The sequence below is a fragment of the Hippocampus comes genome, unplaced genomic scaffold, assembly GCF_001891065.2.
Source record: "Hippocampus comes isolate QL1 unplaced genomic scaffold, H_comes_QL1_v1.1 scaffold174, whole genome shotgun sequence".
NCBI lineage: Eukaryota > Metazoa > Chordata > Actinopteri > Syngnathiformes > Syngnathidae > Hippocampus > Hippocampus comes.
In genome coordinates, this window is record NW_017805983.1 from 1244894 (window position 1) to 1270366 (window position 25473).

The following is a 25473-nucleotide window of genomic DNA, read 5'->3' on the forward strand; positions in this document are numbered from 1 at the left end:
TTTGTTTTTTTTTAATTGCCTTTCGGGAAGGAAGTTGCATGGCTGCTGTTTAAAAGCGTACAGCCGCCAGGGAGTTGAGTGCATCCCAATGTTGATTCTTTTTGGCTGGCTTTATTTTATGACATTATGTACATCATTAACCAAGACGCAGCTGCTTTGTGTCACAGGCCATAATTTGTTCATGTACATCGGTTGCACGTGATTGATTTGTAGTTAACGGAGGCAATTTTCCCATTTTCTCCTTGGAGAAAAACAACAAACAAAAAGTCCGTTTAAAACATTTTAATCACGTGCAAACCAATGTACATGTTTGTATCAAGTAAATTCAAAGAACATTTTTGGAACTGCAGGTAAATATCCGTTTTAAAATTCAATCTAAATTGAAGGATAAATCTTTTATCATCAAAATGTATTTTAGGACTCAGTGATGTTAAAATATTTACTTTGGGCCTGAGTAGTCATGGAGCTATTTTTATAATTGGAAAAAAAGGAATGAGGGAAAAAAAATTGTACAAACATTGACTTTTTGGAAGAAATTTGATGATAACAGAGCAATGTCATGGGACAGATTGTTCGTTGAGAAACAGCCCGAAGTGTCGTACATTATATTATACTGCATAGTTTTTCTCCAATACAACAGGAATTGTTTGTCCTTGCTCAACACGCCGCGCCCATAAATGGATAAACAATGCGGCATGCTAAACAGCGAGGACAAAATATCTTATAGTGCGATGGGCCGGATCATGTACAGGAAGTACTATTCTGTAGTTGTGTTTTGGACTCCTCGTAAAATGTGAAGTCAAACGAGAATGACGCTGTAAAATGGTTCAAGCGTATCATGAGGTTACTACTAATGTGGTCATTTAAAATATACATTCTGGATTTGCATTTATGATACAGCAATTGTATAGAATCAAACTAATAAATAACTTTTTGAACAACGATACAAACAATTGATTAGGCGATAAACACAGAGTCAATATGTCGTGGAGAAATACATTTAGTGGACTGGAAATGTATTTGTAATAGGATGCATAAACATAATATACACAGAATATTTCTTCTACACAAGGTCCATCGGCATTGTTCCTCGTCAATGAAACTCGTCAGCATGGCCAATGACTGGAATGAAATCCCGGCCTTTGTAGCTCAAATGCAGTTCTCTGTGATGGCTCGATCTGCCCCCGCATTCTCACCACACTGCGCATACAAAGACAAACATGCACATCAGGCATGGATCACACTGAATAATCATCTCGTGCCGTCTGTTGCTTGACGAATGAAGCTTTTCTGGTGTCGCAAAACAACAGATGCCGGAGGCATAATTCGGATTTAATGTGGGATGGCGAAGTGCATAACCAAAACATTCCCATTACCTTCAAGTCGACAAACATTTTGGTCGTTCATCCTCCCTCCACTTTTTGTGTTGCTATTTTATGTTTAATAGGAGCAAAGAGGTGAAACTAAATGACAGTAAATTAAGAAAATTGTCTGGTGCCCATTGTTGTTGTATGCATTTGCCTTCCCTCCAGAAAATCTCCAAATATCCAGAAAATAGTTCAGTTAAAACAGTTGTTGTTGTTGTGTGTGTGTGTGTGTGTGTGTGTGTGTGTGTGTGTGTGTGTGTGTGTGTGTGTGTGTGTGTGTGTGTGTGTGTGTGTTTTTAAACCCAAGTATATGACTGAGTCAAATGATGTTTGTGTTTTGACAACCAAAAGAGTACAGATTGTATTGATTATATTAGTTCTCATCCAAGGACCACATGATAAGCCAGCGGGCTAACAGGACTGTGTGACCTTGTGGACGTGATCACTTGAAAATGTAAATGTGTTACAAACGATATTTATCTGTTTTCTACCTTGTTCATGATCTTCACTGTGAAAAATGATTAACATGATCAGTCTTCTTCCATGGATGAATTTCATTTCTCTTTAATAATAGCATCTACTTAAAGGTAGTTTGAGCAAAATTGCACATGTTAATCAGTGCCAAAGAAGTAGGCCCCCGGTTTCAAGAAGATTGGTGAGCCCCATTGGTGAGCCCCATCTTCTATGTTTACACAGCTAAAACAGCCTGGGGTTTAGACTGACTTGAAAGACTTCCCATGTGTAAAAACAACAATGACCGCAGGACAAGACTGACTGAAATGTACTATACCATCATTTCCACACAGTTACTGTTTTTGTAGTTTGTCCGGTGGTTCCCTTTAAACTAGGTAACATAAACATGCCAAAGGAAAATTATGTCAGTCATTATTTTAGAATCATAAATCATTGACCCCAAACTAGTCCAGTCAAAGGACATAGAAAAAAAAAAATCACCTTAAACTGAAATTTGTCAAGCCTGTTGAAATTGCGATGGTTTGCAGTTTACTGCTACCAAAACAGCCAACTTTGGCACAAACAAAATTGATCTCCAAAAGTTGAAATTTATTGTGAAAACCAAGCTTTGCGCCATTGCATGAAAGTCAGGGCATAACAACAAATTCTTTGGCATCATGAAGCATTCGGTAGTATTTGACTCAAATGGCAACAAAGCAATGAATGGGCTGCTGCTTTTGGATCAGGTTTGGTCAGTGGTAAATTCCTGTTCAATATCAGCAAGGTTCAAAGTGAATCAATCATAAAAGTCAGTCGAAAAATGACTAATACAAAGGACAAATGAATCAGTTATACAGTGAAACTCCTCTACAACGAAACCTACATGGGCGAAAATACCCCCTAGTGAAAAAATTTTCATGCATGAAAGCCATTCCCACTTTTCTGCTCCCCCTACAACGAAAAGTCCCCCTGTTCCGTTATACGAAATCTTTTTCTCTGCTCTTGCCTCGCAACGAGATTCGCTACAACGAAAACAAGCCTTCCGCAAAAGTCTAATCCAACCTCAGCATGCCACAGCGACCTCTACTGCTTCATTCTGAAACGGCAACAGCAACCACCATACTGTTTACACATGCGCAGTAGTACATGAAGTATTTGTTTCAGACGTAGCACGAACATTACATTGCTAAAATGGCGACAAAATGGACTTTTGCATACCAAGGAGTTAAGAAAAGAAAAGCTTTAATGCTTGAAGACAGGATAAAGGTAATGCAAATGAAAGATGGAGGAAGCAAAATAAATGACATTATGCAAGAAATTGATGTAAGTGAAAGTAAATGCTGATCGTAAATTTCACAATTTCTTTCCCTTTTTTCTTTCTACGCTGGCTATATGAAGTGTCAAATAAGTGTATGCTCATACTTATGCACTATTGGAATAAAAATCAAAGTACACATATACGTTTTTTGTGTATGTGTTCGTGTTTACGTCTGAGATAAAATTTTCTACAGTGAAAAGTCCCCTGTTGTGAAAATTTTCTTGCTGCAAACATGATTTCGTTGTAGAGGAGTTTCACTGTAGCAGTGGAAGGAAGATGGAAATGGAGCCACCAAGTAGGAAGCAAAGAAGATCAAAGAGATGATTTATGGAGGTGATGAGGAACACCCCACAATTGAGTGGAGAGGGAAAGATGAAAGATGATTCGTCTACCCTGACAGGTTTAAGCCCAAAGACAAACAGGAAGAAATATGAACATACAGAGGTGTCAGATCCAGGTCCAGAAGTTCAATACCCTCCTGTCACATGACTATGGCTTTCGCCACGCGTCCTTCTCCTCAACCGGAAAGTAAGGGAAATTACAAACCAAACTGTGGCAGTGTTTTTACTGTCTGGACCTGGATTTGACACCTGTGGGAACATGTTCTATGCATGCATGACACACTGGAAGATGTCCCAGCCATCATTCCAACAACTTCATTACAGGAATCAACCAGTTTGCCAAGTTCTCCAAGATTGACCAACTTCAAAAATGCCCCAGAAATTCCTGTGATCTCATCAATTTGACATGAAGTTGTAAAACTGACCCCCCCCCCCCCCAACTACCTTAGCTAAAGCTTTTGCACGGAAATGTAATTTGCAAGTGTACTCACATTATTGTAGCTCCATCTCTGTGCCTCTTTGGTTTCTGCTTGAAATGAAATGACAACAACTTGTATCAGGATTACCAGAAGAAAGGTGTTTTTAAAAATTTTTTTTTAAGGAACTGTGCAATGTGCTCTTACCTAGAAATCATATAAGATCCCAATCTGTGACGGATGTGGGTCCTCTGTTTTTCAAAGAAAGGGACATCATGAGTTTATCGCAACAACCTCCAGTAAAAATACACTGCAGAGGCCCAGCTCTCATAAAATGCATACATACAGTCAGTGGTAAAGTTTACAAAGCCCTGTTCAAATGCCAGGTTTTTGTGATATAAAAAAAAAAAACAGACCAAGATGAGGCATTGAACAACTTTTCTCATCAGTGATGTTACTTGCAAACTGTACAGCTCATTTTGCGAGGGCAAGTAAAATTCAATATATGTGACCGTACACGCGTTCACACCCTTTTATGAGTTGGAATAACGGCACTTACATACGTTGCAGCTGGGAGCAAAAATATTTACTTGTGTAGATTCGTTAGTTAAGCCATAAACATAAAACATAAACAGACAAGCACAATTTGCCCCTAACAAGCTTACTGAGGATGATCAGTGAACAGGCCAAAGTACAGGCTGGTGATGTTCAAACTATTTTGTCTTGTCTTGTAGCCTCTTGGTCAAGTAGAGTATCGCCTGGTGGGTTCCGGTTGTTGTTTGGGACGGTAATGGCCAAAGTAAATCTGCTGTTAGAAGTCTCACAGAGTTTCCACTTTGTGAACTTCATAGTTTTGATACAGACATACGGTGCAGAAGAATATCGATGGGAAAAGAGAGTAAGACTTTGGCTCGATATAGGTTCTAAAATGATCCATATGTCGGGGTTTTCATGCTGTTCTGGGCTTGCTTTCAGCAAAATGTTCATATCAAGACGGCCAGAATGTTTTCAGGGTACTGTTGGTCAGAGCTCACATCTCACTGAGGATTTAGCGTTACTGGCGGTAAGTTAAAGGCAGGAACTTGTTCTTGGGCAGCAACATGCGATGGAATGCATACTATAGCTCAGCCTGGTGAAATCTGACCATGTTTGCGCACAAGACTGGAAGGACTCACTAGATGAACACTCTATGGAAACATCAGTCACACAGGCAAAGATAATAGGATCACGTTAACGCACTTTCACAACATTCCAAATCAGATCCATGTACGAACCCATACGCTGAGATTTTGGCCATAATCATATAAGCATGAAGCATGTTGAGTTCACTTTTTACCTTACCATAGAGAATATAGCTGTGAATCCAAGCTATCATGCAAAACCGTTTCATTTACATCTGTAAAACATCCATCCAACCATTTTCTGGTCTGCTTATCCTCACAAGGGTCGTAGTGCATGCTGGAGCCAATCCCAGCCGTCTTCGGGCAGTAGGCGGGGGACACCCTCAACTGGTGGCCAACCAATTGCAGGGCACACATAGATGAACAACCAGCTGCGCTCACACTCACACCTAGGGATAATTTTGAGTGTTCCATTAACCTGCCACGCATGTTTTTGGAATGTGGGAGGAAACCGGAGTACCCGGAGAAAAGCCACTCAGCAGAGGGAGAACATTCACTGTGAGGTCGACATGCTAACCAATCGACCACTGGGCATTCCACCCTCCATTATTCATGTATTTATTTATTTCCCACTGGGGCTGCATAATCAATTGGCTACTCAGAGTGTGGGGCCTATCGCCAGTTGCCCATTTCTGTGTCATATATTACTAGCCTTTTGAAAGTAATTAGTTATATTCCAATATGACTACAGTACAGGGAAGGCTTGAACTGAAATCCATGTGAGTTCAAGGGGAATATGGTAGAAATATGGTACATTTGACAGAACAATTATATAATGTTTTAGAACAGTGATTCCCAACCTTCACTAAAGCCAAGACACATATTTTAAATCCGAAAAATCTCACAGCACACCACCAAACAAAAATGTCACGAAAAGTGGATACACATGTCTCTTATATTTTTTCTGCTATCTAATAAATCATTTTTTGTTCTGGCTTTCACTATAAGTTGCTGGCATAGATAGATGATTCAATATACATGATTTCTTCAATTTTTTTGACCAATTACCGGTGAGTGAAATTTCCCAAGGCACAATTTAAGAGCTCTCATGGGACCCTAATGTGCCCTGGCACACTGGTCAGGAATCACTGTGTTGAAATATACATGTTTGACATTAAGTTATGTCAAGCAAAAATACAAATAAAGTTGGCACACCACAGAAAAGCGTGCTGTTAACAAACCTGCAACATTTGAATGGTTAAAAAAAAAAAAGTATCTAAAATGAGGCTTCAAAATCATGAAAAATCCATCGATTGTCTTTGCTCTCGAGCGCTGTGGGCATGGCCGCTGAATGCACTTACACGGCGCCCCGCTTAGTTTTTCAACTGTCAACCACTGTTGACCTGAAAACCAGATGCTACTTCATCTTGCAACTTTGTGATGCCTTCACATCCCGGTATTTTGGAGCCAATAGAGCCAGAATCCATTTCTGACCCAGAACACACCAACCTACCTGAGAATCAACCTCTCAGGCTGCAGCAGAATTGTAAATCCCTCAAATTTCATATTTTGCGATTTGTTTTAGTGTACCTTAAGCTAACAATAGCAATTTAATGATGGGCCAACAATAAACACAGTAGACATGTTTTGTCACTTTATCCAGATTGTTTTTTCAAGCTCTAATGTATATTGATTCATCTATCTTGTACAGCACAGTGGGAGATCATAGCCTCATGCTGTCATCCGCATACATCACTGGGAAGCCATGCCGCCCACCCCCACCCCCTCCCTCAAAAAATCTGAAACACAGAAACGGTAAAACTGCTTCACGCTGTGTCTCCACAATTCAGTAGGACATAATTCTCTTAGCACATGTTTTTCTTCAAACACATACAGAACCTTGTTTCAACGTACCACGTTTACAACCTTTCCAACCCTATAGTGTTCACATTTCAAAGTCTAGATTTCCCACAATTAATTTTCTATTTACTTATATATTTTTTTTATATCTTTTTGGACACTGCTTGAGAGAAAGATCAAAAAGCTCAAGTAAAGGGTGAGTGCAAGTCATGTGATTAATAGGCGATCGGATTTTTGTTTTGCTTGCTTCATAGTTAAGGTCAACTATTTTATCAAAATTATGACATTTATTATAAACTTGTGTTCAATAAGTATAAATTATTATTGATTGCCAAAAACAACACCGCAAGACACAGAACACAGATGTAGAAGACTGATTTGTCTCCACGGAATAATAACAGCGAGTGCAAGAGTTTATCTCGCTTGACAAATTGAACAGAACTGCAGCGTACTAGCCAACACCAAGACCATAAAATGTTTTAGAAGACTTTGTGTAGGTTTACCGGCAAGATCATACATTTCACCTCAATGCAGTTGTGTGCGTATTTTGACATTAACAACATTGTGTGTCATTATGTGTTGTTAGGATTCTTGTATAATGTATCTGCTTGTACCTCACATAAATTGACTGCAGCTGCAGCTTGTCTTTGATTTTGCAACATTCCATCCATCCATTATCCAAGCCCCTTATCTTAAATCGTGTCGCCGGTATGCTGGAGCCTTTCCCAGCCGTGTAGACTGGTTCAAAGCCAATCGCAGGGCCTTTTAAACATTCCACAGCTTCTCTTTAATTCATGGCATGCAAATGCATTTAGACTGTGACTAAATTCAAATTATCTCGCTTCACAAAGGGTCAAAGTACATGTCAGCCTCACTCACTTGAGGACCACAGCTCTGCTGTAGTATAGGTCACATCATCTTAAATGAGCCATTACGAAGAACAAGTTTTTCACTTGGAATGCAGTGTATAATTGTTCTGCTGCATTCCTCAATGGGCCTTTGTCAGAGGGCACAACCAAGATGCCAAGGCACACGCGATCACGTTCGGGATTTTAGCGGTACAACTTATTTGGGAATTAACAAAATGGATGCACCGGTACCTTTTGTGTGATTAGACAGAAGAGAGTAAATATGAGCAGTAGTGCTCCGAAGATGGAGGTGATGATGAAGCCGAGCTTGTACAGGTCTCTCAGTGGTCTTCTCTGAGAGGCCTTCACTGACCTCGTAACATAACTGTCTGTAGAAGATTACACACAATCTGTGACCTCTGAGGCTCCAAGTAACATCAGAGAACCCCCTCAAAAGATTGATGATCCCACCTGTGCAGCCTTGTGTGGGGGATGCTTGAGGTTGCGCCGTGCTCGAGCCAAAGAACTTTGAGTATTCATACTGGCAACTCCAGTCCACTGGCGCATCACTCATCGTTACCAGCTCCAAATAAACAGACAGCACCCTCGAAGCTCTCTGCAGTGCTTCTGCAGGGGGCCCTCTGTAAAGCACTTCAAAGCTCTCGGGCTTGTCCTGCAATGGGTTTCGAGAAACATAGGTTCTGTCAGTTTCGACATAGCCGTTTTGTGACGTATGCTTTAAGTGACGTACAACACACCCACCTCAACTTCCTCGTTGATCTGAGGAACACATTTCTGCGAGTAGATGTTGAGGATGAGTGCTCTCAAAGACTGAACATAGCTATAGTTGACTGAACCCCTGGTATATTTGAAGTGGGTGGTGAGGAGCTCCAATATCCAGGGTAAGGCAGCTTTCACGAAGCAACACTTGCTCTGCGTGTGGGGAATCAGAAAGTGTGGTCAGGAAGGTGGACTGTTAAAATGAAGGATGGCCATAATCATTGAAGTGATTGTAAAAAAGTTCTGTCCAGTGGATTAAAATTAGCATTATTATTCCTTCTTGAAGCAATCAAGACCAAATGGAGTGCGCGTTTTATTAAAGTTTTTATGAATTTTTTTTTTTTTTTGCATAATTTAACCGATATTGATTTCAGAGTAAAGTCATTCGTTACTAACTGAATAGAGCAAATTTACCCAGGCTAAGTAGTTAGTATCTCTGCATTATTTCAACTTGTGTTTCTTTGCAGAAATGACATGAGATACACAATGCTGTCGATTCATTTTTGATTTATAGCATTTAAGTTTAAGAGGTTCAGTTGAAGTTGCAGGGATACTTCATATATGTATGCCATTTTCAGCCATAAAAAGTTAATATTTTGTCTATAACTAATTGGACAACCTTCTTTTTCATGTCCATTCAATAACTTTAATAACAATTTGAAAAATAAAAAAGCTGGCCACGATGTTCATTGAACACATCATTAAGCAACTGTCACGTGGGATGTTGGGCTTGAATGCACAATGATATACATACACTCACAGCTACACTAAATGTAATGCATCTGTAGGGTTGCCAACACTGTGACTTAATACTCATATTAAGTCTGGTGAGTGAGATTCCACTTTTGATGTATAAGATGCAGTGACGGATGTTCTTTTCACGACACAAAATACACTTTGGAGAACGTGTGGATCAGAAAGTGCAGCAGACAACGGTGTTCGTTTGCGAGCTACACACGCATAGACAATGCTGGATTTAATACACTTTGTCATCCGACTAGTGCTGAAGTACAGAACACACCAACCAAGACTAGGGAGTATCCAAATCTAGACAAGACCAAGACTTTTGGAGGTCAAGACCAAGACTAGACCTTTATATTGCAAAGAAAAATAAACAGTCACAAAAAAAAAAAAAAACAGAACAAAACAACCAGTGTCTTTTTGTCATTACATTTGGAACCAAAACAAATTCTGCTACGTTGGTTTTGAAAGACTAAAATATAACAAATCTCAAATCGAAGCAATAGGTTTCAGTTTTTTCAAACTGTGCAACCATGCTCTTCAAAACTGAATAGTCCTGACAAGCCATGATATATGTCAGACCTCCGCTCGACTGGTCTTGATTAAAAAAAAAAAAATAATAAAAATATCCTGAGTTCGCCCTGTACGAGACCGAGTAAAAATGCCTTTGATTTCGAGATGTGACTGAACGACAAAACTGCCTCCTACCCTGCACACATAATGAACACGGGACTCCGCTTGCATTATGAACATAACAAGCTGCCGCCTACACCGAGGATGAAGAAGGTTTGAGAAAAACGCACAGACCCTACCCCAGGGGTGTCAAACTCATTTCACATGGGGGGCCACATACGGCCTCGGTAGATGTCAAGTGGGCCGGACGGACCATTAAAATTATACCATACTTTGCTATGAATAACCAAAACAATATGTCTTTCCTTTTTTTTGGTATAAAGAAGCACAAGAACATTAGGAAAATGTTGAAATTTAATGACATATCTTTTACAAAACATTTCATGAAGCACCTTACATTTCCTTCGACAAATGTGCAATTTACTTTTATCATTCACATATATGCATTGCAACTGATCCCACTGATTGTACAAACTTTAACAAGTAATTGGTATTGAAAAATATAGTAATGCACTTTAAAATTAAACGAGATTTATAAAGAAAGGAAGTTTTAAACCATTTACACATGCATATAAAATCTAAATGTAATCCCTGCCTACACCTTACAAACTAAGGAGAGTGCTATTAAATGTGTAAATGTGAGAGTGCTATTGATAGCGTCTGCTGTCATCGGTCTGTCTCAGTGACGGACTGAGGCTGCTGTTGTCTTCTTCTCTGATCCAAACAGTGTCCCCTTGCGGATACTCTATGAATTGCACCTTATTAAAAATATTAATTCTGTGTCTTTAATGCATTTTTTCACTTTTAAATTGTCCTGCGGGCCTGATTGAACCTCCTTGCGGGCCGGTTCCGGCCCGCGGGCCGTATGTTTGACACCACTGCTTTACATAATCATCTCGCAGGCCGGATTAAACTGCTTTGCGGGCCGGCAATTAAGATCATCTCCCACCTCTTTCTCCTTAAAAATACTCGGCACGGCGTTGGTTTTTAATGTTTCCTGCATCGTGTGTCCCATCTGTAGCTATAAAATATTCTTTGTCCTGGAAATGTTCACTGCACATGTGCGTGCCTGCCTGTTTTTGTGCTCACCGGGGGCTTGACAAAACTTACATCGGTACACTTCTTGTTAAAATTGTGGAAGAACATGCCACTGTCCACCTTTGCCATTTCTGGTGGACCCTTTGCATATATATGCGCTGCATTATGGCATTGTTTTTCTTTGTGTCCTACTCGTTCTCCAATGAGTGTCTAATGTCCAGCAGTGAATTTGCACACATTGTTGTTACGGTTTTTATATGATCCGAAACGAATAACAAACAGGACTAGAGTTAGCCGAAACCTTGTCGTAATTTATTATGTCCTTTAAAAAGTCAACTCAGGGAAGCCAGAAATAAACACAGTAAGTCGAATGTCCAGAAACTAAAATAATCCATTAACCTTGGAAAAAGCTAACTGTTCCTTTTAGACGCTGAACTTCAGACAGAAGAAATCCACTGCGGGAAAAATCCAAACTGAAACTCACTTATAGTCCAAGGGGGAACATAAAGAAACCATAGGGAGAGGGAAGAATCCACCCAAGCCGAGAACACTCCACGAGAGGCAAACCAGAGCTCACTGCAGGTGGTTACGGCACAAACGTGAACTGAGGACTGGCTCGGGAGCCAACTTATCCCAGCCCTAACAAGCTGCAGGTGAGTGATTAGCAGACGAGCCTCATTTGTGAGATGCAGAGCACCCTGACTGAGAAAGCTGCCTGGCTGGGAGCCACCTGGCGACTTGCCAGGTTTGTCAGGATGGGAGCGATGAAACTCAACGATCAGTCTCGGGTTCATCATGATCCGGCGGAAGACCCAGCTCCGATCCTCCATACGGTAGCCCTCCCAGTCAACCAAAGAGTGGAACCCTCGTCCCCGGCGCCGCATGTTCATCAGTCGATGGACCTTCCACTGGGGGTGCCCGTCCACAATCTTAACCGGAGGCTGAGGTGGGGATAGATGATCAGGGGGCTGTAGGAGACTGGCTTAACCCAGGACACATGAAAAATTGAATGGATCTTCATGGGGCCAGGGAGCTTCAGGTGCACCCCTGCAGGACTGAGCATCTTCTGGATTTCAAAGAGTCCAAGAAACCAGGGATTCCGTTTCTTGGCACTGGACAGAAGCAGAAGATCCTTGGAGGACAACCACACTTTCTGCCCAGGTTGGTAAACAAGCAAATTATTCCTTTCAGGCTCCAAACTTCAAACAAAAGAAATCTACTCCAGGAAAAATCCAAATTGAATCTCACCTAAAGTCCAGTGGGGAACACAAAGAATCCACAGGCTGAGAACAGACCATGAGAGGCAAACCAGAGCTCACTGCAGGTGGTTACGGCACAAACATACACAGAGGATGGCTAGGGAGCCAACTTATCCCAGCCCTACCAAGCTAATGAGCTGCAGGTGAGCCTCAGGTGTGAGATGCAGACCACCCTGGCTGAGAAGGCCGCCTGGCTGGCCCATCCCTAACAGTTATGCCTCGTTGAACCCAACATGGACGTAACCGTGTGTTGAAAATGTTGCCGGAAGTAAAATGAATGAAGCCTTCCGTTGAGCAAAACTGCCTTTCGTTTCTTCATCAGAATTTGGTGCTTCATTGTGAATAATACACTATCTCATCTCACATTAATAGCTCCAAAAAAAATATGAATTGACCAATCATGTAATGTGATGTTGAGTTGGTTAAGTGCCCATATGTCTTCAAATCTGTTAATGAATACTTCAAACCATTAAGAAACCGCCACATAAAATTAAAAGGTACCTTACCAAAGATTTTTGCTCTATGAATGTGTAGGTTATCGAACACCCGCTTCTCAATTGGTTATCCATCTGTACAAAGAAAGTAGAGAAAGAAGCATGTTTTTTTTTCCAATTTAAAGTATTCGAGCTGCGGCTTGAAAAAAAAAAAGCACAGCCCAACTCCTCACAATACAATAATAGTTTGTAGAAAAAGTACCATAACCCTTGTATGATTAATTCGATTTTTAAATCACTATAAGCAACAATATTATCAATAATAACAAATGACCATATTTCAAAAGGAGTTGTTTAATATTGACCTAAGCAGTTGACAGTTGACCCCGAAAATTTATTAACTGCAACCAGCTTGGATGTGTTAATGGTCTTAAAAGCAGTCTATTAAAACCAGATCCCTCAAGTCCCGCACACTGACGCTGAGTCACATGAATTTCTGGGTTGGCGGGGATCTATTTACTTGTCAACAACAAACTAAGAGAAAAAGCTTCTTTAGATTATTTCCGTTTCTTCATTTTGCTATATTATTTATCTTCTTTCTAGTGATTTAATTATTTGATTTTTTCCCCTTTTTTTAAAATTTCTGAAATTACTACTGTAAACCAGTGTAGCTGTCACCTGATTCACTCTCTGTGTAAAACACTGTTCTTAATACAACGATCAGAGTGTTGCTGCTGCACTTTAAAGCGCACAGAAATTGTTTCAGATTCAGAGGTTTGTGGCATTTGTGGGTTTGGCTGCGTGTGCCACGACCACAAGATATGCTTCTACCTACCAATGAATCAGGTCGAATGAACCATTTATCATTTATGCAAGGTGAGTGTAGGTATCCTTAAATGGCCTTAGTGTGATCATTATTGCACTTTCACAGCAAAACTACAGTGGACAGCTTATCATCTTATCAGGTTACGTTGTGCATGAAAGGGTTAATAACATATATATCTCTATCTATCTATCTATCTATCTATCTATCTATCTATCTATCTATCTATCTATCTATCCATCTGTCTATATATAGATATATCTATATCTATATATCTATATAGATATATAGATATAGATATATCTATATATAGACAGATGGATAGATAGATAGATAGATAGCACACACACACACGCGCGTAATGTACTGACATCTAATCTTAAAAGTTTTACACAAGGACCCCCTGTGCTTTGGGCCTTGGTGCCTTATTGCAAATGTTCCCTTGACTTTGAAACCTCTGAAAACACCTACCAGATGTTTGAGTGTAAGCAGGTGGTCCCTAGTAATGGAGTGTCTGCATGGTCCAGGGACCTCAGCCATGGACAGCGGGAAGCTCAGGAACATAAGCACACACAAACACTTTACCTGCAACTGACAAAAGCCCATTTTAAAGTCACCATCTGCCAGCACATTTTCAAACATTGCAAACTGCTATGCACTTGCATGAGAATGTATGAAAGCACTTCAATGGGAAATATGACAAAAATTAAAATAGCCACATGAAATAGGAAATGTGACATTTGACATTTTATGTGTGATTTTGTGGTTCCCTTGATTCAAGAAGTCCAGCTTGCAGGAACATTTAGAGCAGCTGAAACTATGTTCAACGCTTCATCACTCTTAATGAAAAAAAAATCACTCAAATAGTGACAATTTTTTTTAAGATAATTTGTGCGGAATTCGAAAGGTATCCGGAATGCCAACAAAAACAAGCCTGCCAGCAATGAGCAGCATGCAGATGTAATTATAATTAGACAATGCAAGTAGATGGAAGGTGTGCAAAAAATATTAGTCTCACTCAAAGTCTGAAAGGCAAAAGAGAAAAGGCACCTGTGAATTATTTGCTGTGAGATAGTGATGGCCTGATATTATTGCTCAGGGCTATCAGGCAAGTGGTCACAAACTGGAGAGAACACATCGGCGATGTGATACACCGTGAAGCCCGTGAGTAGAACATTAAAGAGAAAAACTAGTTTTAAGATAATTCATGAAAACATTCAAAGACTGTGAGCTATCAATCCATCCATCGATCCATTATCTACCGCTTATCTGCGGTCGGGTCACGCAGGCAGCAGCTTCAGCAGGGAAGGCCAGATTACCCTCTCCCAGCCACTTCTCCCAACTCTTCTGGAGAGATGCCAAGGCATTCCCAGGCCAACCAGGAGACATAGTCTCTCCAGTGTGCCCTTGGTCGTCCCCGGGCCCTGCCATGTACTGAACACCTCACCATGGGGGCGTCCAGGAGGCACATATGGCTGAGCCACCTCAGCTGAATCCTCTCAAGGTTGAGGAGCCACAGCTTGAGTTTGAGTCCCTCTGAAATGACCGAACTTCTCGCCCTGTCTCTGAAGGACAGCTCGGACACACTGTAAACGAAACTAATTTCATCTGCTTGTATCCGGGATTGTGTTGTTTCTGTCAAGACCCACAGCTCGTGACCATGCTACAAGCGAGTGGAAATATTCTTCCAAGAATCAGACTGCCAGCAAAGTCACATGTAAAAATAGGAAATCCAACACCGTATGAAATACAATGATGCACAAGTCAAATAAAAACAGTGTGACTTCTTCACTTCTTTGTCAAAAGCATTTCGATTTCTCTGTGTAAGTTATCGCTTTTATTGTATATAATTTGTTTGCTTCTGCCAGAAGTTGTTGACTGGGGAGACTTTGATTTATTAATGAACATGTATGTGCTCCGTTTTGATGTATGCGTTGAGTTATGATTGACTGAATACACAGAGCGATTCTATTTGTATTTTGGCAAAAGTTTGCTGCTGTGTTGGATGGAGTTCATTTTAATTTTAGCAGAATTACTGCTGTCAACACTTTGCTCATGAGCAAATCAATCAGTGGTTTACAAATACCTGGATTCAAATCTGACAATAAACTCCAGATAAAACATGCCGACACAAAAGATTTTAACCCGGTTGACAAATCTGACATTCCCATGAAGTGTACGCCACGTCACAGGTCACATCTAAGACATTTTTGAAACCTTATCACCTGCTGCTGATGTGTTGAAGCTCCTAGAATTAGACTTCCAACTACAAGAGTTATGCCGTCACCGCACAACACGAATGTATCCCGATTTTGAGCCAGCAGATGTGTCGCAGACAAACGTAGTGTCCCGTAGCCGATTTTGAGTTGTCTTGACCTGTCATGGGCCGTGTAGTGAGACATACTCAACAATTGGTCGTGAGGCATCTGGGATGCTTCACAGCTGCGATGACGAAATTCTGGCTTGTCAGAATTTTAGTTTGTCTTGCCACATTAATGTGACAGGACCTAAGTCATCCTTCGATTGGATTTTTGGCACTGGCCAAAAGGAAGATAGTGCGCTCCGACTAATGACGAGAGACTGACGTGGCACACACAATGTGGTGTACTGTACAATCTTTAAAAAGTGACCCAAACAAAAGTGGAAATACTGGAAAGTATACTAACTGCAAAGCTGCTCGCTGATTAGCAACCGTGGTGTCATTCAACAAATTCATTACATCAATTTCTTTTTAGAGAACAGACAGTCCTGACTGCTCGCTCCCCACCATCTTAGGTGTGGGTCCATTTTTTATTTATTTATTGGGCGGGGGGGCCTTTTTCTGAACAAAGAAAGAATGCAATGTTGCAATACAGTTTCCATTGAATCGCTGTATTATATTTTGAAAATCATCCCACTGCCTGCATGGGTTTACTCCGGGGACTCCGGTTTCCTCCCACATTCCAAAAACATGCATGGCAGGCTGATTGAACAGTCCAAATTGTCCCTAGGTGTGAGTGTGAGCGCGGATGGTTGTTCGTCTAAGTGTGCCCTGCGATTGGCTGGCAACCGGTTCAGGGTGTCCCCCGCCTCCTGCTCAAAGACTGCTGGGATAGGCTCCAGCACGTCCCGCGACCCTTGTTGGCTGAAACTGTGGAAGGCACTGATGGTCTAGTTCACAGGTGTCGAAGTCCGGTCCTCGAGGGCCGGTGTCCTGCATGTTTTCCATCCCTCCCTGCTGCAACACACCTGATCCAAATGATCAGTTCATCAGCAAGCTCTATCGGAGCCTGATAGTGATCTTGATCATTTGAATCAGGTGTGTTGCAGCAGGGAGGGATGGAAAACATGCAGGACACCGGCCCTCGAGGACCGGACTTCGACACCTGTGGTCTAGTTTAACGGGTCATGGTTTAAGTGAGCAAGCGGAAATCAATGGGAAAGAATTGTTCCTCCAAAATTTCAATTGTTGAATGGCCAGGGCAAAAAATAATTTACTTATCTTAGGAACCAGCCAATTGTTGCTTTCAGGGGATATGCTTGCATCAGATATACCTTTTATGGTTGATAATCTCAAGGCCACTGAGTTGTGCGCATGTTGTTTGTTAGTTTTTTTACATATTAGCCTCAAAATCGGTATGGTTTGTTTGCTCATCTGGACATGATTTGGTGGGGGTGTCACTGCCTACCTTCTCCCTCTCCTTTCACTGTTTGATTTATTGCTACTCCTGTTATCCTAAGGAGCTCTCATAGAGAAACAATTATGTGTGTGAATTACTGTAAAAAATGCCCTGTAGGTTGCATCTTTTACGACTTGGGAAGTTGAATCTGTTTGTGTCTACGATCTGGCAGCCCGGATGAGGAGAGAGCATTGCTGTGACAGTGGTTTCCGAGCACTAACCCGTGATGAGGATCACAGAAGAATTCGTCTGAGAGATCTCGTTTGCAAAGGTGAGCTTTTCAATGTTGTACCTGTGCTTCTTTTGTGGACACAAAGCACAGCGCAACACAGACTTTGTGCTCATGTGGTTGCATTGTAACAAACCACCGGCAAAGATTCACCCCATGCCAAGTGTCACTTGAACATCAAGTATGTTTTTCTGTGTGTTAGAATCAATGAACCTCCAAAATAATTAGAAGGATCACCACAATAGTTTGGATTTTTGGGACAGGAAGCATTTTTGTTAGAAAGCTGTAGTGTGCACGTTATGATCATAAAATTCTAAATATTGGGGCCGTTTATTCTAATAATTTGCAGTGGGTGGTGGAAGTTGACATAAGTAGAGATGTTCACATCAACTTTGAAGATTGATCGCAGTTTTATGACATCAAGCGGCATGAAAAGAGTGCACATTAAGTGTGCTGAGTAGGCTTGGCTGGATCCTATGTCTGCTTCTAGCTGAATAAGACTGTGTCCAACCTCTCAAAACGCAACCAACCTTATTACTGTGTAGGCCCCGATACTCCTCAGAGCTTTTCAGATTGCTCATTGCCTCACGTCTGAAGCGAAATAGTTCTAAAAGTAGTTAAACATGTGACTACGTTGTCACCGACATCTTTTTTTTGTTGTTGTCATCCTTCGAACCTAACTACATTACCGGAAAGCGGGATTGAAATGGTGTCTCTTCTAAGCCGCAACAACTGGCGTTCTCACATTGTTTGAGTTAGTATGTGTGATATAGAATGTATTTTTTATTATTTGTATTTGTTTGTTTCTGACAGTCTGTTTGAACAATTCTTTACGTGAAACCAGTCTGTTGCTCAAAAAAAAAAAAAAAAGTTTGGGACTACTGTACTCTGCTGACAAAAAATTTGCACTTCACCAACTCGGGCTTGACCTTCATCCCTTAAAGACAAGATCAATGTGTGTCGGAAAAAAAAAAAAGTTTGGGACTACTGTACTCTGCTGACAAAAAATTTGCACTTCACCAACTCGGGCTTGACCTTCATCCCTTAAAGACAAGATCAATGTGTGTCGGAAAAAAAAAAAAGTTTGGGACTACTGTACTCTGCTGACAAAAAATTTGCACTTCACCAACTCGGGCTTGACCTTCATCCCTTAAAGACAAGATCAATGTGTGTCGGAAAAAAAAAAAAGTTTGGGACTACTGTACTCTGCTGACAAAAAATTTGCACTTCACCAACTCGGGCTTGACCTTCATCCCTTAAAGACAAGATCAATGTGTGTCGGAAAAAAAAAAAAGTTTGGGACTACTGTACTCTGCTGACAAAAAATTTGCACTTCACCAACTCGGGCTTGACCTTCATCCCTTAAAGACAAGATCAATGTGTGTCGGAAAAAAAAAAAAGTTTGGGACTACTGTACTCTGCTGACAAAAAATTTGCACTTCACCAACTCGGGCTTGACCTTCATCCCTTAAAGACAAGATCAATGTGTGTCGGAAAAAAAAAAAAGTTTGGGACTACTGTACTCTGCTGACAAAAAATTTGCACTTCACCAACTCGGGCTTGACCTTCATCCCTTAAAGACAAGATCAATGTGTGTCGGAAAAAAAAAAAAGTTTGGGACTACTGTACTCTGCTGACAAAAAATTTGCACTTCACCAACTCGGGCTTGACCTTCATCCCTTAAAGACAAGATCAATGTGTGTCGGAAAAAAAAAAAAGTTTGGGACTACTGTACTCTGCTGACAAAAAATTTGCACTTCACCAACTCGGGCTTGACCTTCATCCCTTAAAGACAAGATCAATGTGTGTCGGAAAAAAAAAAAAGTTTGGGACTACTGTACTCTGCTGACAAAAAATTTGCACTTCACCAACTCGGGCTTGACCTTCATCCCTTAAAGACAAGATCAATGTGTGTCGGAAAAAAAAAAAAGTTTGGGACTACTGTACTCTGCTGACAAAAAATTTGCACTTCACCAACTCGGGCTTGACCTTCATCCCTTAAAGACAAGATCAATGTGTGTCGGAAAAAAAAAAAAGTTTGGGACTACTGTACTCTGCTGACAAAAAATTTGCACTTCACCAACTCGGGCTTGACCTTCATCCCTTAAAGACAAGATCAATGTGTGTCGGAAAAAAAAAAAAGTTTGGGACTACTGTACTCTGCTGACAAAAAATTTGCACTTCACCAACTCGGGCTTGACCTTCATCCCTTAAAGACAAGATCAATGTGTGTCGGAAAAAAAAAAAAGTTTGGGACTACTGTACTCTGCTGACAAAAAATTTGCACTTCACCAACTCGGGCTTGACCTTCATCCCTTAAAGACAAGATCAATGTGTGTCGGAAAAAAAAAAAAGTTTGGGACTACTGTACTCTGCTGACAAAAAATTTGCACTTCACCAACTCGGGCTTGACCTTCATCCCTTAAAGACAAGATAGATGATTCCGAAAAAAAATCTTTAGGTGTTCAACCACTACCCTTGAAATGGGCGCGGCAGTTGTATCATTCAAGTGAACCCTCAGCTCAGAGGCCCGCTGCATGGCCAATCATTGTGATAACACTTTGTGTGTGGTCTGTGTGGTGTGTTACAAAAATATCAGCAGATACAAACCGAGGGCTGAATTCACTCAAGGATTGCTTTGCTTTTGCACGGCAATAACCAGTACAAATGGAGCAAACAAGTAATTCACAAAGCATGCGCAGATGTGAAATGCCTAATAATAAAAATGCTCATAATGCTACTACTACTACTACTACTACTACTAATAATAATCGGTACGGTGGATGAGTGGTTAGTGCGTTGACCTCACAGTGCAGAGGTACTGGGTTCCCTTACAGCTCCGGCCTTCCTGTGTGGAGGTGGCATGTTCTCCCCGGGCCTGCGTGGGTTTTCTCCGGGTACTATGGTTTCCTACCACATTCCAAAAAACATGCATGAGAGGCTAATTGGACACTCAAAATTGTCCCTAACTGTGAGTGTGAGCGCGGATTGTTGTTTATCTCTGTATACCCTGCGATTGGCTGGCAACCAGTTCAGGATGTCCCCCGCCTACTGCCCGAAGACAGCTGGGATAGGCTCCGGCACGCCCCATGACCCTTGTGAGGATAAAGCGGATCAGAAAATGGATGGATGGAATAATAATAATAATAATAATAATAATAATAATAATAATAATAATAATTCAATTCATGCATTTTATTCATACGCCTTTCTTGGCACTGAAGGACAACGTACAAGATGTTACGTTACCTTTAATAAACCTATAAAATAACAATAATAAGTGGAATAAGAGAAATAAATATAATAAATAATATAATGTGTCAGGAAGGGCAAAAAAACATCATGTGTGAGCCAAACAAGTCATGCGAGTGACTCGCTTTGAAGAAAGCTGAAAATCACAGCAACAACAACAACAACAACAACACATCAAGTGCACACCCTTGTCAAAATGTTGTTGGCTTACTTTACATAAAATATTTTGCACATCAAATGACCTTTCATTTCCAGATGCTGACAAATTAATTGTCTATCTATGAGTGGATATGTGGTAACTCTATTTTGAGAATTGGACAGAAAAGCATGCAGACAGAAAATGACTGTCTGCATGCTATCAATAGCGCCATTGTGCTCATGTGTTTGAAGAGAATTTGGTAAACTGAATTATGGGGGAGTTCATGGAAAGAAAGTTGTGTTCGTATAATTGCCAGTGAACCATGTCGTGAGATAATGAGTCACAGTTCTGAGCATATGAGGAGGCCTTTGCCAAATTTATACCCCAAAATGTTTCCTGGAGGACTTTTGCTGAATGACTCGAAAAATAATTGGATCGTTTTGTAAAAAACAATTCAACGAAATGTTTTGTCCAAAGCAGCCCAGATAATTTGGTCAAATTTACCCAAGTGGTGGATCGGTCAATTTTTGGTCCAAATTGCGTGATTTTTCACCCATCTGGTTATTCAACAGACCTTTGTGAAATTGTATTTATTCTCAAATTATTGGATAGGATTTCTGCTTTTTCTGTGTTCTTATTTATATATACTATATCTGCCTTTACAAAGATCATAAAGAATAAACTCGAGTAGGACCGTTGAGAGGAAGTGTAACTGCAGTGGCATAAAACTCCAGAGGAGGCAGCAACAGAGAGATGGTTTCATGTAAACCCCAAAAAATGAGAAATGTCTCAAAGAATGTAACTTTGATACTCCAACCACAATAAGAAACATATTGTTCAGCGAGGTATGTGCCATGGGAATGAATTCTAGTATCCTATGTAGGTAACCATCAATACATCACATGAGGTGAGAATAACCTTGGAGGGTTCATGAGCAGGGTAAGCGGTTTACGGAAAAAGGATGGAGGGATATGCTCCCGATGGGCCGCATGCAGCATAGAGATGTCATCCGTGATTTTGCGTTGTGCAGTAGTTGATAAGCAGTAAGTGTTTTGCCTGCGTGAGCAATGAGGTGCGCTACCCTGCCATCAGACTTGGTGAAAATGAACAGGCATTTTTATTGAAACATGCATCATGGTTTCATTGAATGCTTGATTATCAACTTTCACATAATTCATACCATATATTTTGTTGCAGCGCTACAGGATTTTATCATATTGTGCAGGTTATACAGTGTAATGCTGTGGCTGGTGACTTTTTTTTTTTTTGTCATCAAGCTCGACCATATATGCTTCTGCACAGGACTATTCTATGCTTACAAAGCATGATACTGTGAAAAAGAGGCCTCTGTACCTTTGCAGTAAAAACAAAAGGTGAGATTTATACAGTAGTACCTTTCAAAGTGATGCTTTAGAGATCAGCATCCATCCAGTATCCGAGAAGCTTATCCTCACGAGGGTCGCGGGCATGCTGCAGTCTATCCCACCCTGAACTGGTGTCCAGGCAATCGCAGGACACACATAGAACAACAACTATTCAAACTCACAATCACACCTCGGGACAATTTAAGGTGTTTCATTAATCTACCATGCATGTTTTTGGAATGTGGGAGGAAACCAGAGTACCTGGAGAATACTCATGTAGGCACGGGGAGAACATGCAAACACCCAGTAAGGCCAAAGCCCGGATTTGAACCCTGGACCACTGTACTGTGAGGCGGGCGTGCTAACCAGTCAACCATCTTGCGTGCCATCCACATTTACAACTCGTACCTCACATTATTGAAGCCATGTTCAGCATGCTCCAAGTTTGTTTTCCAGGATATCTCAAGGCAAGCATTCTTTAAAGTTGACTTGGATGAGTCTAAATTTTCAAAGATGAACATTTCTCCAGGACCACCCCTGCACTTGTTGACAGAATTCCATCTAGGACAGCACAGGCTTCACACAGAGATCACCAAGGTGATACCCGCAGGCAAGTATATCTGTTTCCAACTTTGTTAATTCATTGTTCATCATGATTATATAAAATCAGCAACACGATCAGTGTCTTCACACAAATGAATATCATTCAAGAGGAACTATCACATAGTATTTAAGGTCATCTGAGCAAGTTTGTTCTTTCAGAAGTGTGTATAAAATTGATCATCTTTCACATTACTCAACACCTAAGAAGTAGCTCTTACAAAAGTCACGTACTGTACCAGGAAAATATTCCTTTCACAAAATATGCACTTTTTTGTGCCCCAAACTGCAAAGTACTAAAGCTGCTACAGGCAACAATAAATCCATGTGATTCATTATAAAACCTAAGTCACATTTTCATTAATTTAGCAAAAGAGAATTGCTTGGGTTCTGTTTGCTTATCAAATCACACGATTGTGTGGCCACTTTCTGCAAGACAGAATCAAAATGGCATACCACCGCTGCAGTGTCCTCGGCAGGAGTCAAATACATAAAGGCAAGAACACAAAGTTAAATACATACTTAGGAAGCAAAACAGCCACTGGTAGTTTCCAAGTGTTTGCACCAGAGTGGTTGCAGGTTTGACATAAACCTGCAGCCACTCTGTTGACCCTGAGGAGCGCCGGTTTATTGAGCCTTATTTGTCATTAGTGATGTCAGTTCATATGTTGTACATATTTTAATCATGACAAATTTCACACCTTACTTTATCCAGTCATGTAGTCAGACTAAAGCTAACCTTCAAATGTCACACAATGTTAATAGACTGCATTGACTTCAACTTGACGATGATGTCAAAGTTTCAAAGGGCATGATCCCCCCCCCCCTTCCCTTCCCAAAGGCAGTTGCAATAAACTGCCTCCTGATTGCAACAGTGAGCAAGAATTGACAAGACTTCAATAAACGGTACATAATTCTCAGCCAACCATGGTACTCACTAAAAGCACACACAAAAAAAAATAAATAAATAACTGTACAAAATGCAACACGTACGAAAGGGAGACACTGGTATTCACAGCTTGAACATATTGAGGCTTTGTGCGAGTCTTCTACTTCACATTCCTGACTGTGGGAGTGACATTACATATGTATAGTGTCCCATTTTATTTGTGTTGACGTCTCATGTGTCTATATACCAAACTATATTAACAGCAATGGAAGAAGAAGAGAGAATTGCACAAAAATATTAAGGTTTGTTGCACACTCTGTGCTGTCCACAGAATATAACCTAGCTTCAATAAAATAAAAAACAGACAAACAAAATATAGAGCCATGCATAGTACGCATTCAAGCTTAAAGACAAAGTCCCAAAACATTGTGTGGCAGCAGGTGTCAAATTTAATCATTGTAAAAAATGCACTTGATGAATGTTGAAAACAGCATTTAATATCAAGTCAAAAAAGACTAGCTTGATTTTTTGCCTTAGTGTAAAAATGTAATCATGTGAAATGAAGTCTAGAAACATTCTTTCAATGTAATTTTATTATAAAAAACAAGTAGCCTATTTAAATTGAGTGAACTCAAAAACAGACTAGAGACAGAAAAGAAATAAGTCAAAAGGATAATTTTACTTTAAAGAAATGTATCTGGAAACAGCCACTTGATTAAATAAAATTGTGTAAAGACAACAAAAAGTTTATTTCAATCTAGAATGTGGTTAAACGGGGTTAAATACACTTAAAGGCAAATCATTGTGTACATTCTTCTAACTTGCAAAGTATTGCAGTAAGAGTACGCCTCCATGCTTAATTGTTAGCATCTTCTCATTTTTTTCATATTCCTCACGATTCTCATTTGAAATGTCTATTTTGACATGGAAGGGTTACCTTAAATTACAATGAAATATTGCGAGCGAGGAGTTGATTTGACATGCCCCTCACTGGAAATTTGCCAGTGAGTGATGTTTAATTGTGCATGACTTTTACATCAAAGGGACCGGTGGATGACTTTGTTATCGTAAATCAACGTCATCGGTTCAGAAAATGTTAAGTGGAAAAAAATGGTTTCCTCATACTGGATTATGGCTGCTACCAAAGCATTTTGGCAAGTGTAACTGTGAAATGAGTGCCAGATGGACTTTATTTCACTCAAGTTTATGAGTAAAATACGGCTATCAGCAGATGTGCCTCACACACAGTCGAGGTTCAAATGTTTTCTGTCACATGACCAGCACATTTGATTCTGCCTTCTCAACAATAAGATACAAATGGGTGGCAGACAAGCACAGAACTGAATTGATTTCAAGACAGACGTTATTTGAAGCCTGGCCAACATCTGAGATGCATTCGAAGATAAAAGACATTGCTTCTCATGCCACCTGGGGCCAGTGACAAGCTATATTTTCTTTTCGTTTTGTGTGTATTGTTAAGGACAAACAACATTTAGGAATGACATTAACGCAATCAAATACAATTCATAATTTAACTTGAATGTCGCCAGTGCAGGAGCGGATGACATGCGGCGTATGATGTCTGCAACAAAGGCGCAAGTAATCAAACCACATGCAAGGGGTGGCAAATGAATTTGAACAGAGAAGCGACAAGCTCTCACCTACCTTAGCCTTACTCTGAATCAGGGTTGGCACAAGGATGGTCATCTGGTATGTGTTTGACAATGGGAAACAAATCCTCTGTCACACACATTGAAGCAAAGCGATTCTTCTCTTACATTCAGTTTCACACCACAGGTAGGACTCTTGTGCTGGGCAAGCTTTGCGCGTTGTCGTGTGGCGTACTTGTAATGCGTTGGCTGACGTGCTCCTCTTGCAGAGTCCAAACTGAGACTAACTGTGTCAGCAG

The 25473-nt window shown here is 40.5% G+C and overlaps 1 protein-coding gene and 1 long non-coding RNA gene across 7 annotated transcripts; one reads left to right on the plus strand and one right to left on the minus strand.

Annotated features, from left to right (window-relative positions):
* Positions 1 to 366: 366 nt before the first annotated feature.
* Positions 367 to 25473, minus strand: csf1b (colony stimulating factor 1b (macrophage)). 6 transcript variants are annotated; one of them, XM_019891663.1, is made up of 9 exons: positions 25230 to 25473; positions 13904 to 14017; positions 12682 to 12744; positions 8487 to 8657; positions 8196 to 8397; positions 7977 to 8113; positions 4103 to 4146; positions 3971 to 4008; positions 367 to 1200 (listed from the first exon to the last, which is right to left on the minus strand). In XM_019891663.1, the coding sequence occupies exons 1-8, from the start codon at positions 25269 to 25271 to the stop codon at positions 3972 to 3974; spliced, it is 810 nt and encodes a 269-aa protein (XP_019747222.1). In that variant the 5' UTR covers positions 25272 to 25473; the 3' UTR covers positions 367 to 1200; position 3971. The 6 variants fall into 6 exon arrangements, with proteins under 6 accessions (XP_019747222.1, XP_019747220.1, XP_019747221.1 ...); XM_019891661.1 differs by having other exon boundaries at positions 13904 to 14023; XM_019891662.1 differs by having other exon boundaries at positions 3971 to 4005; positions 13904 to 14023; positions 25230 to 25472.
* Positions 11106 to 11915, plus strand: LOC109528723 (uncharacterized). The gene is made up of 2 exons (XR_002170719.1): positions 11106 to 11405; positions 11662 to 11915. It is a non-coding gene; the product is annotated as an uncharacterized LOC109528723 (long non-coding RNA).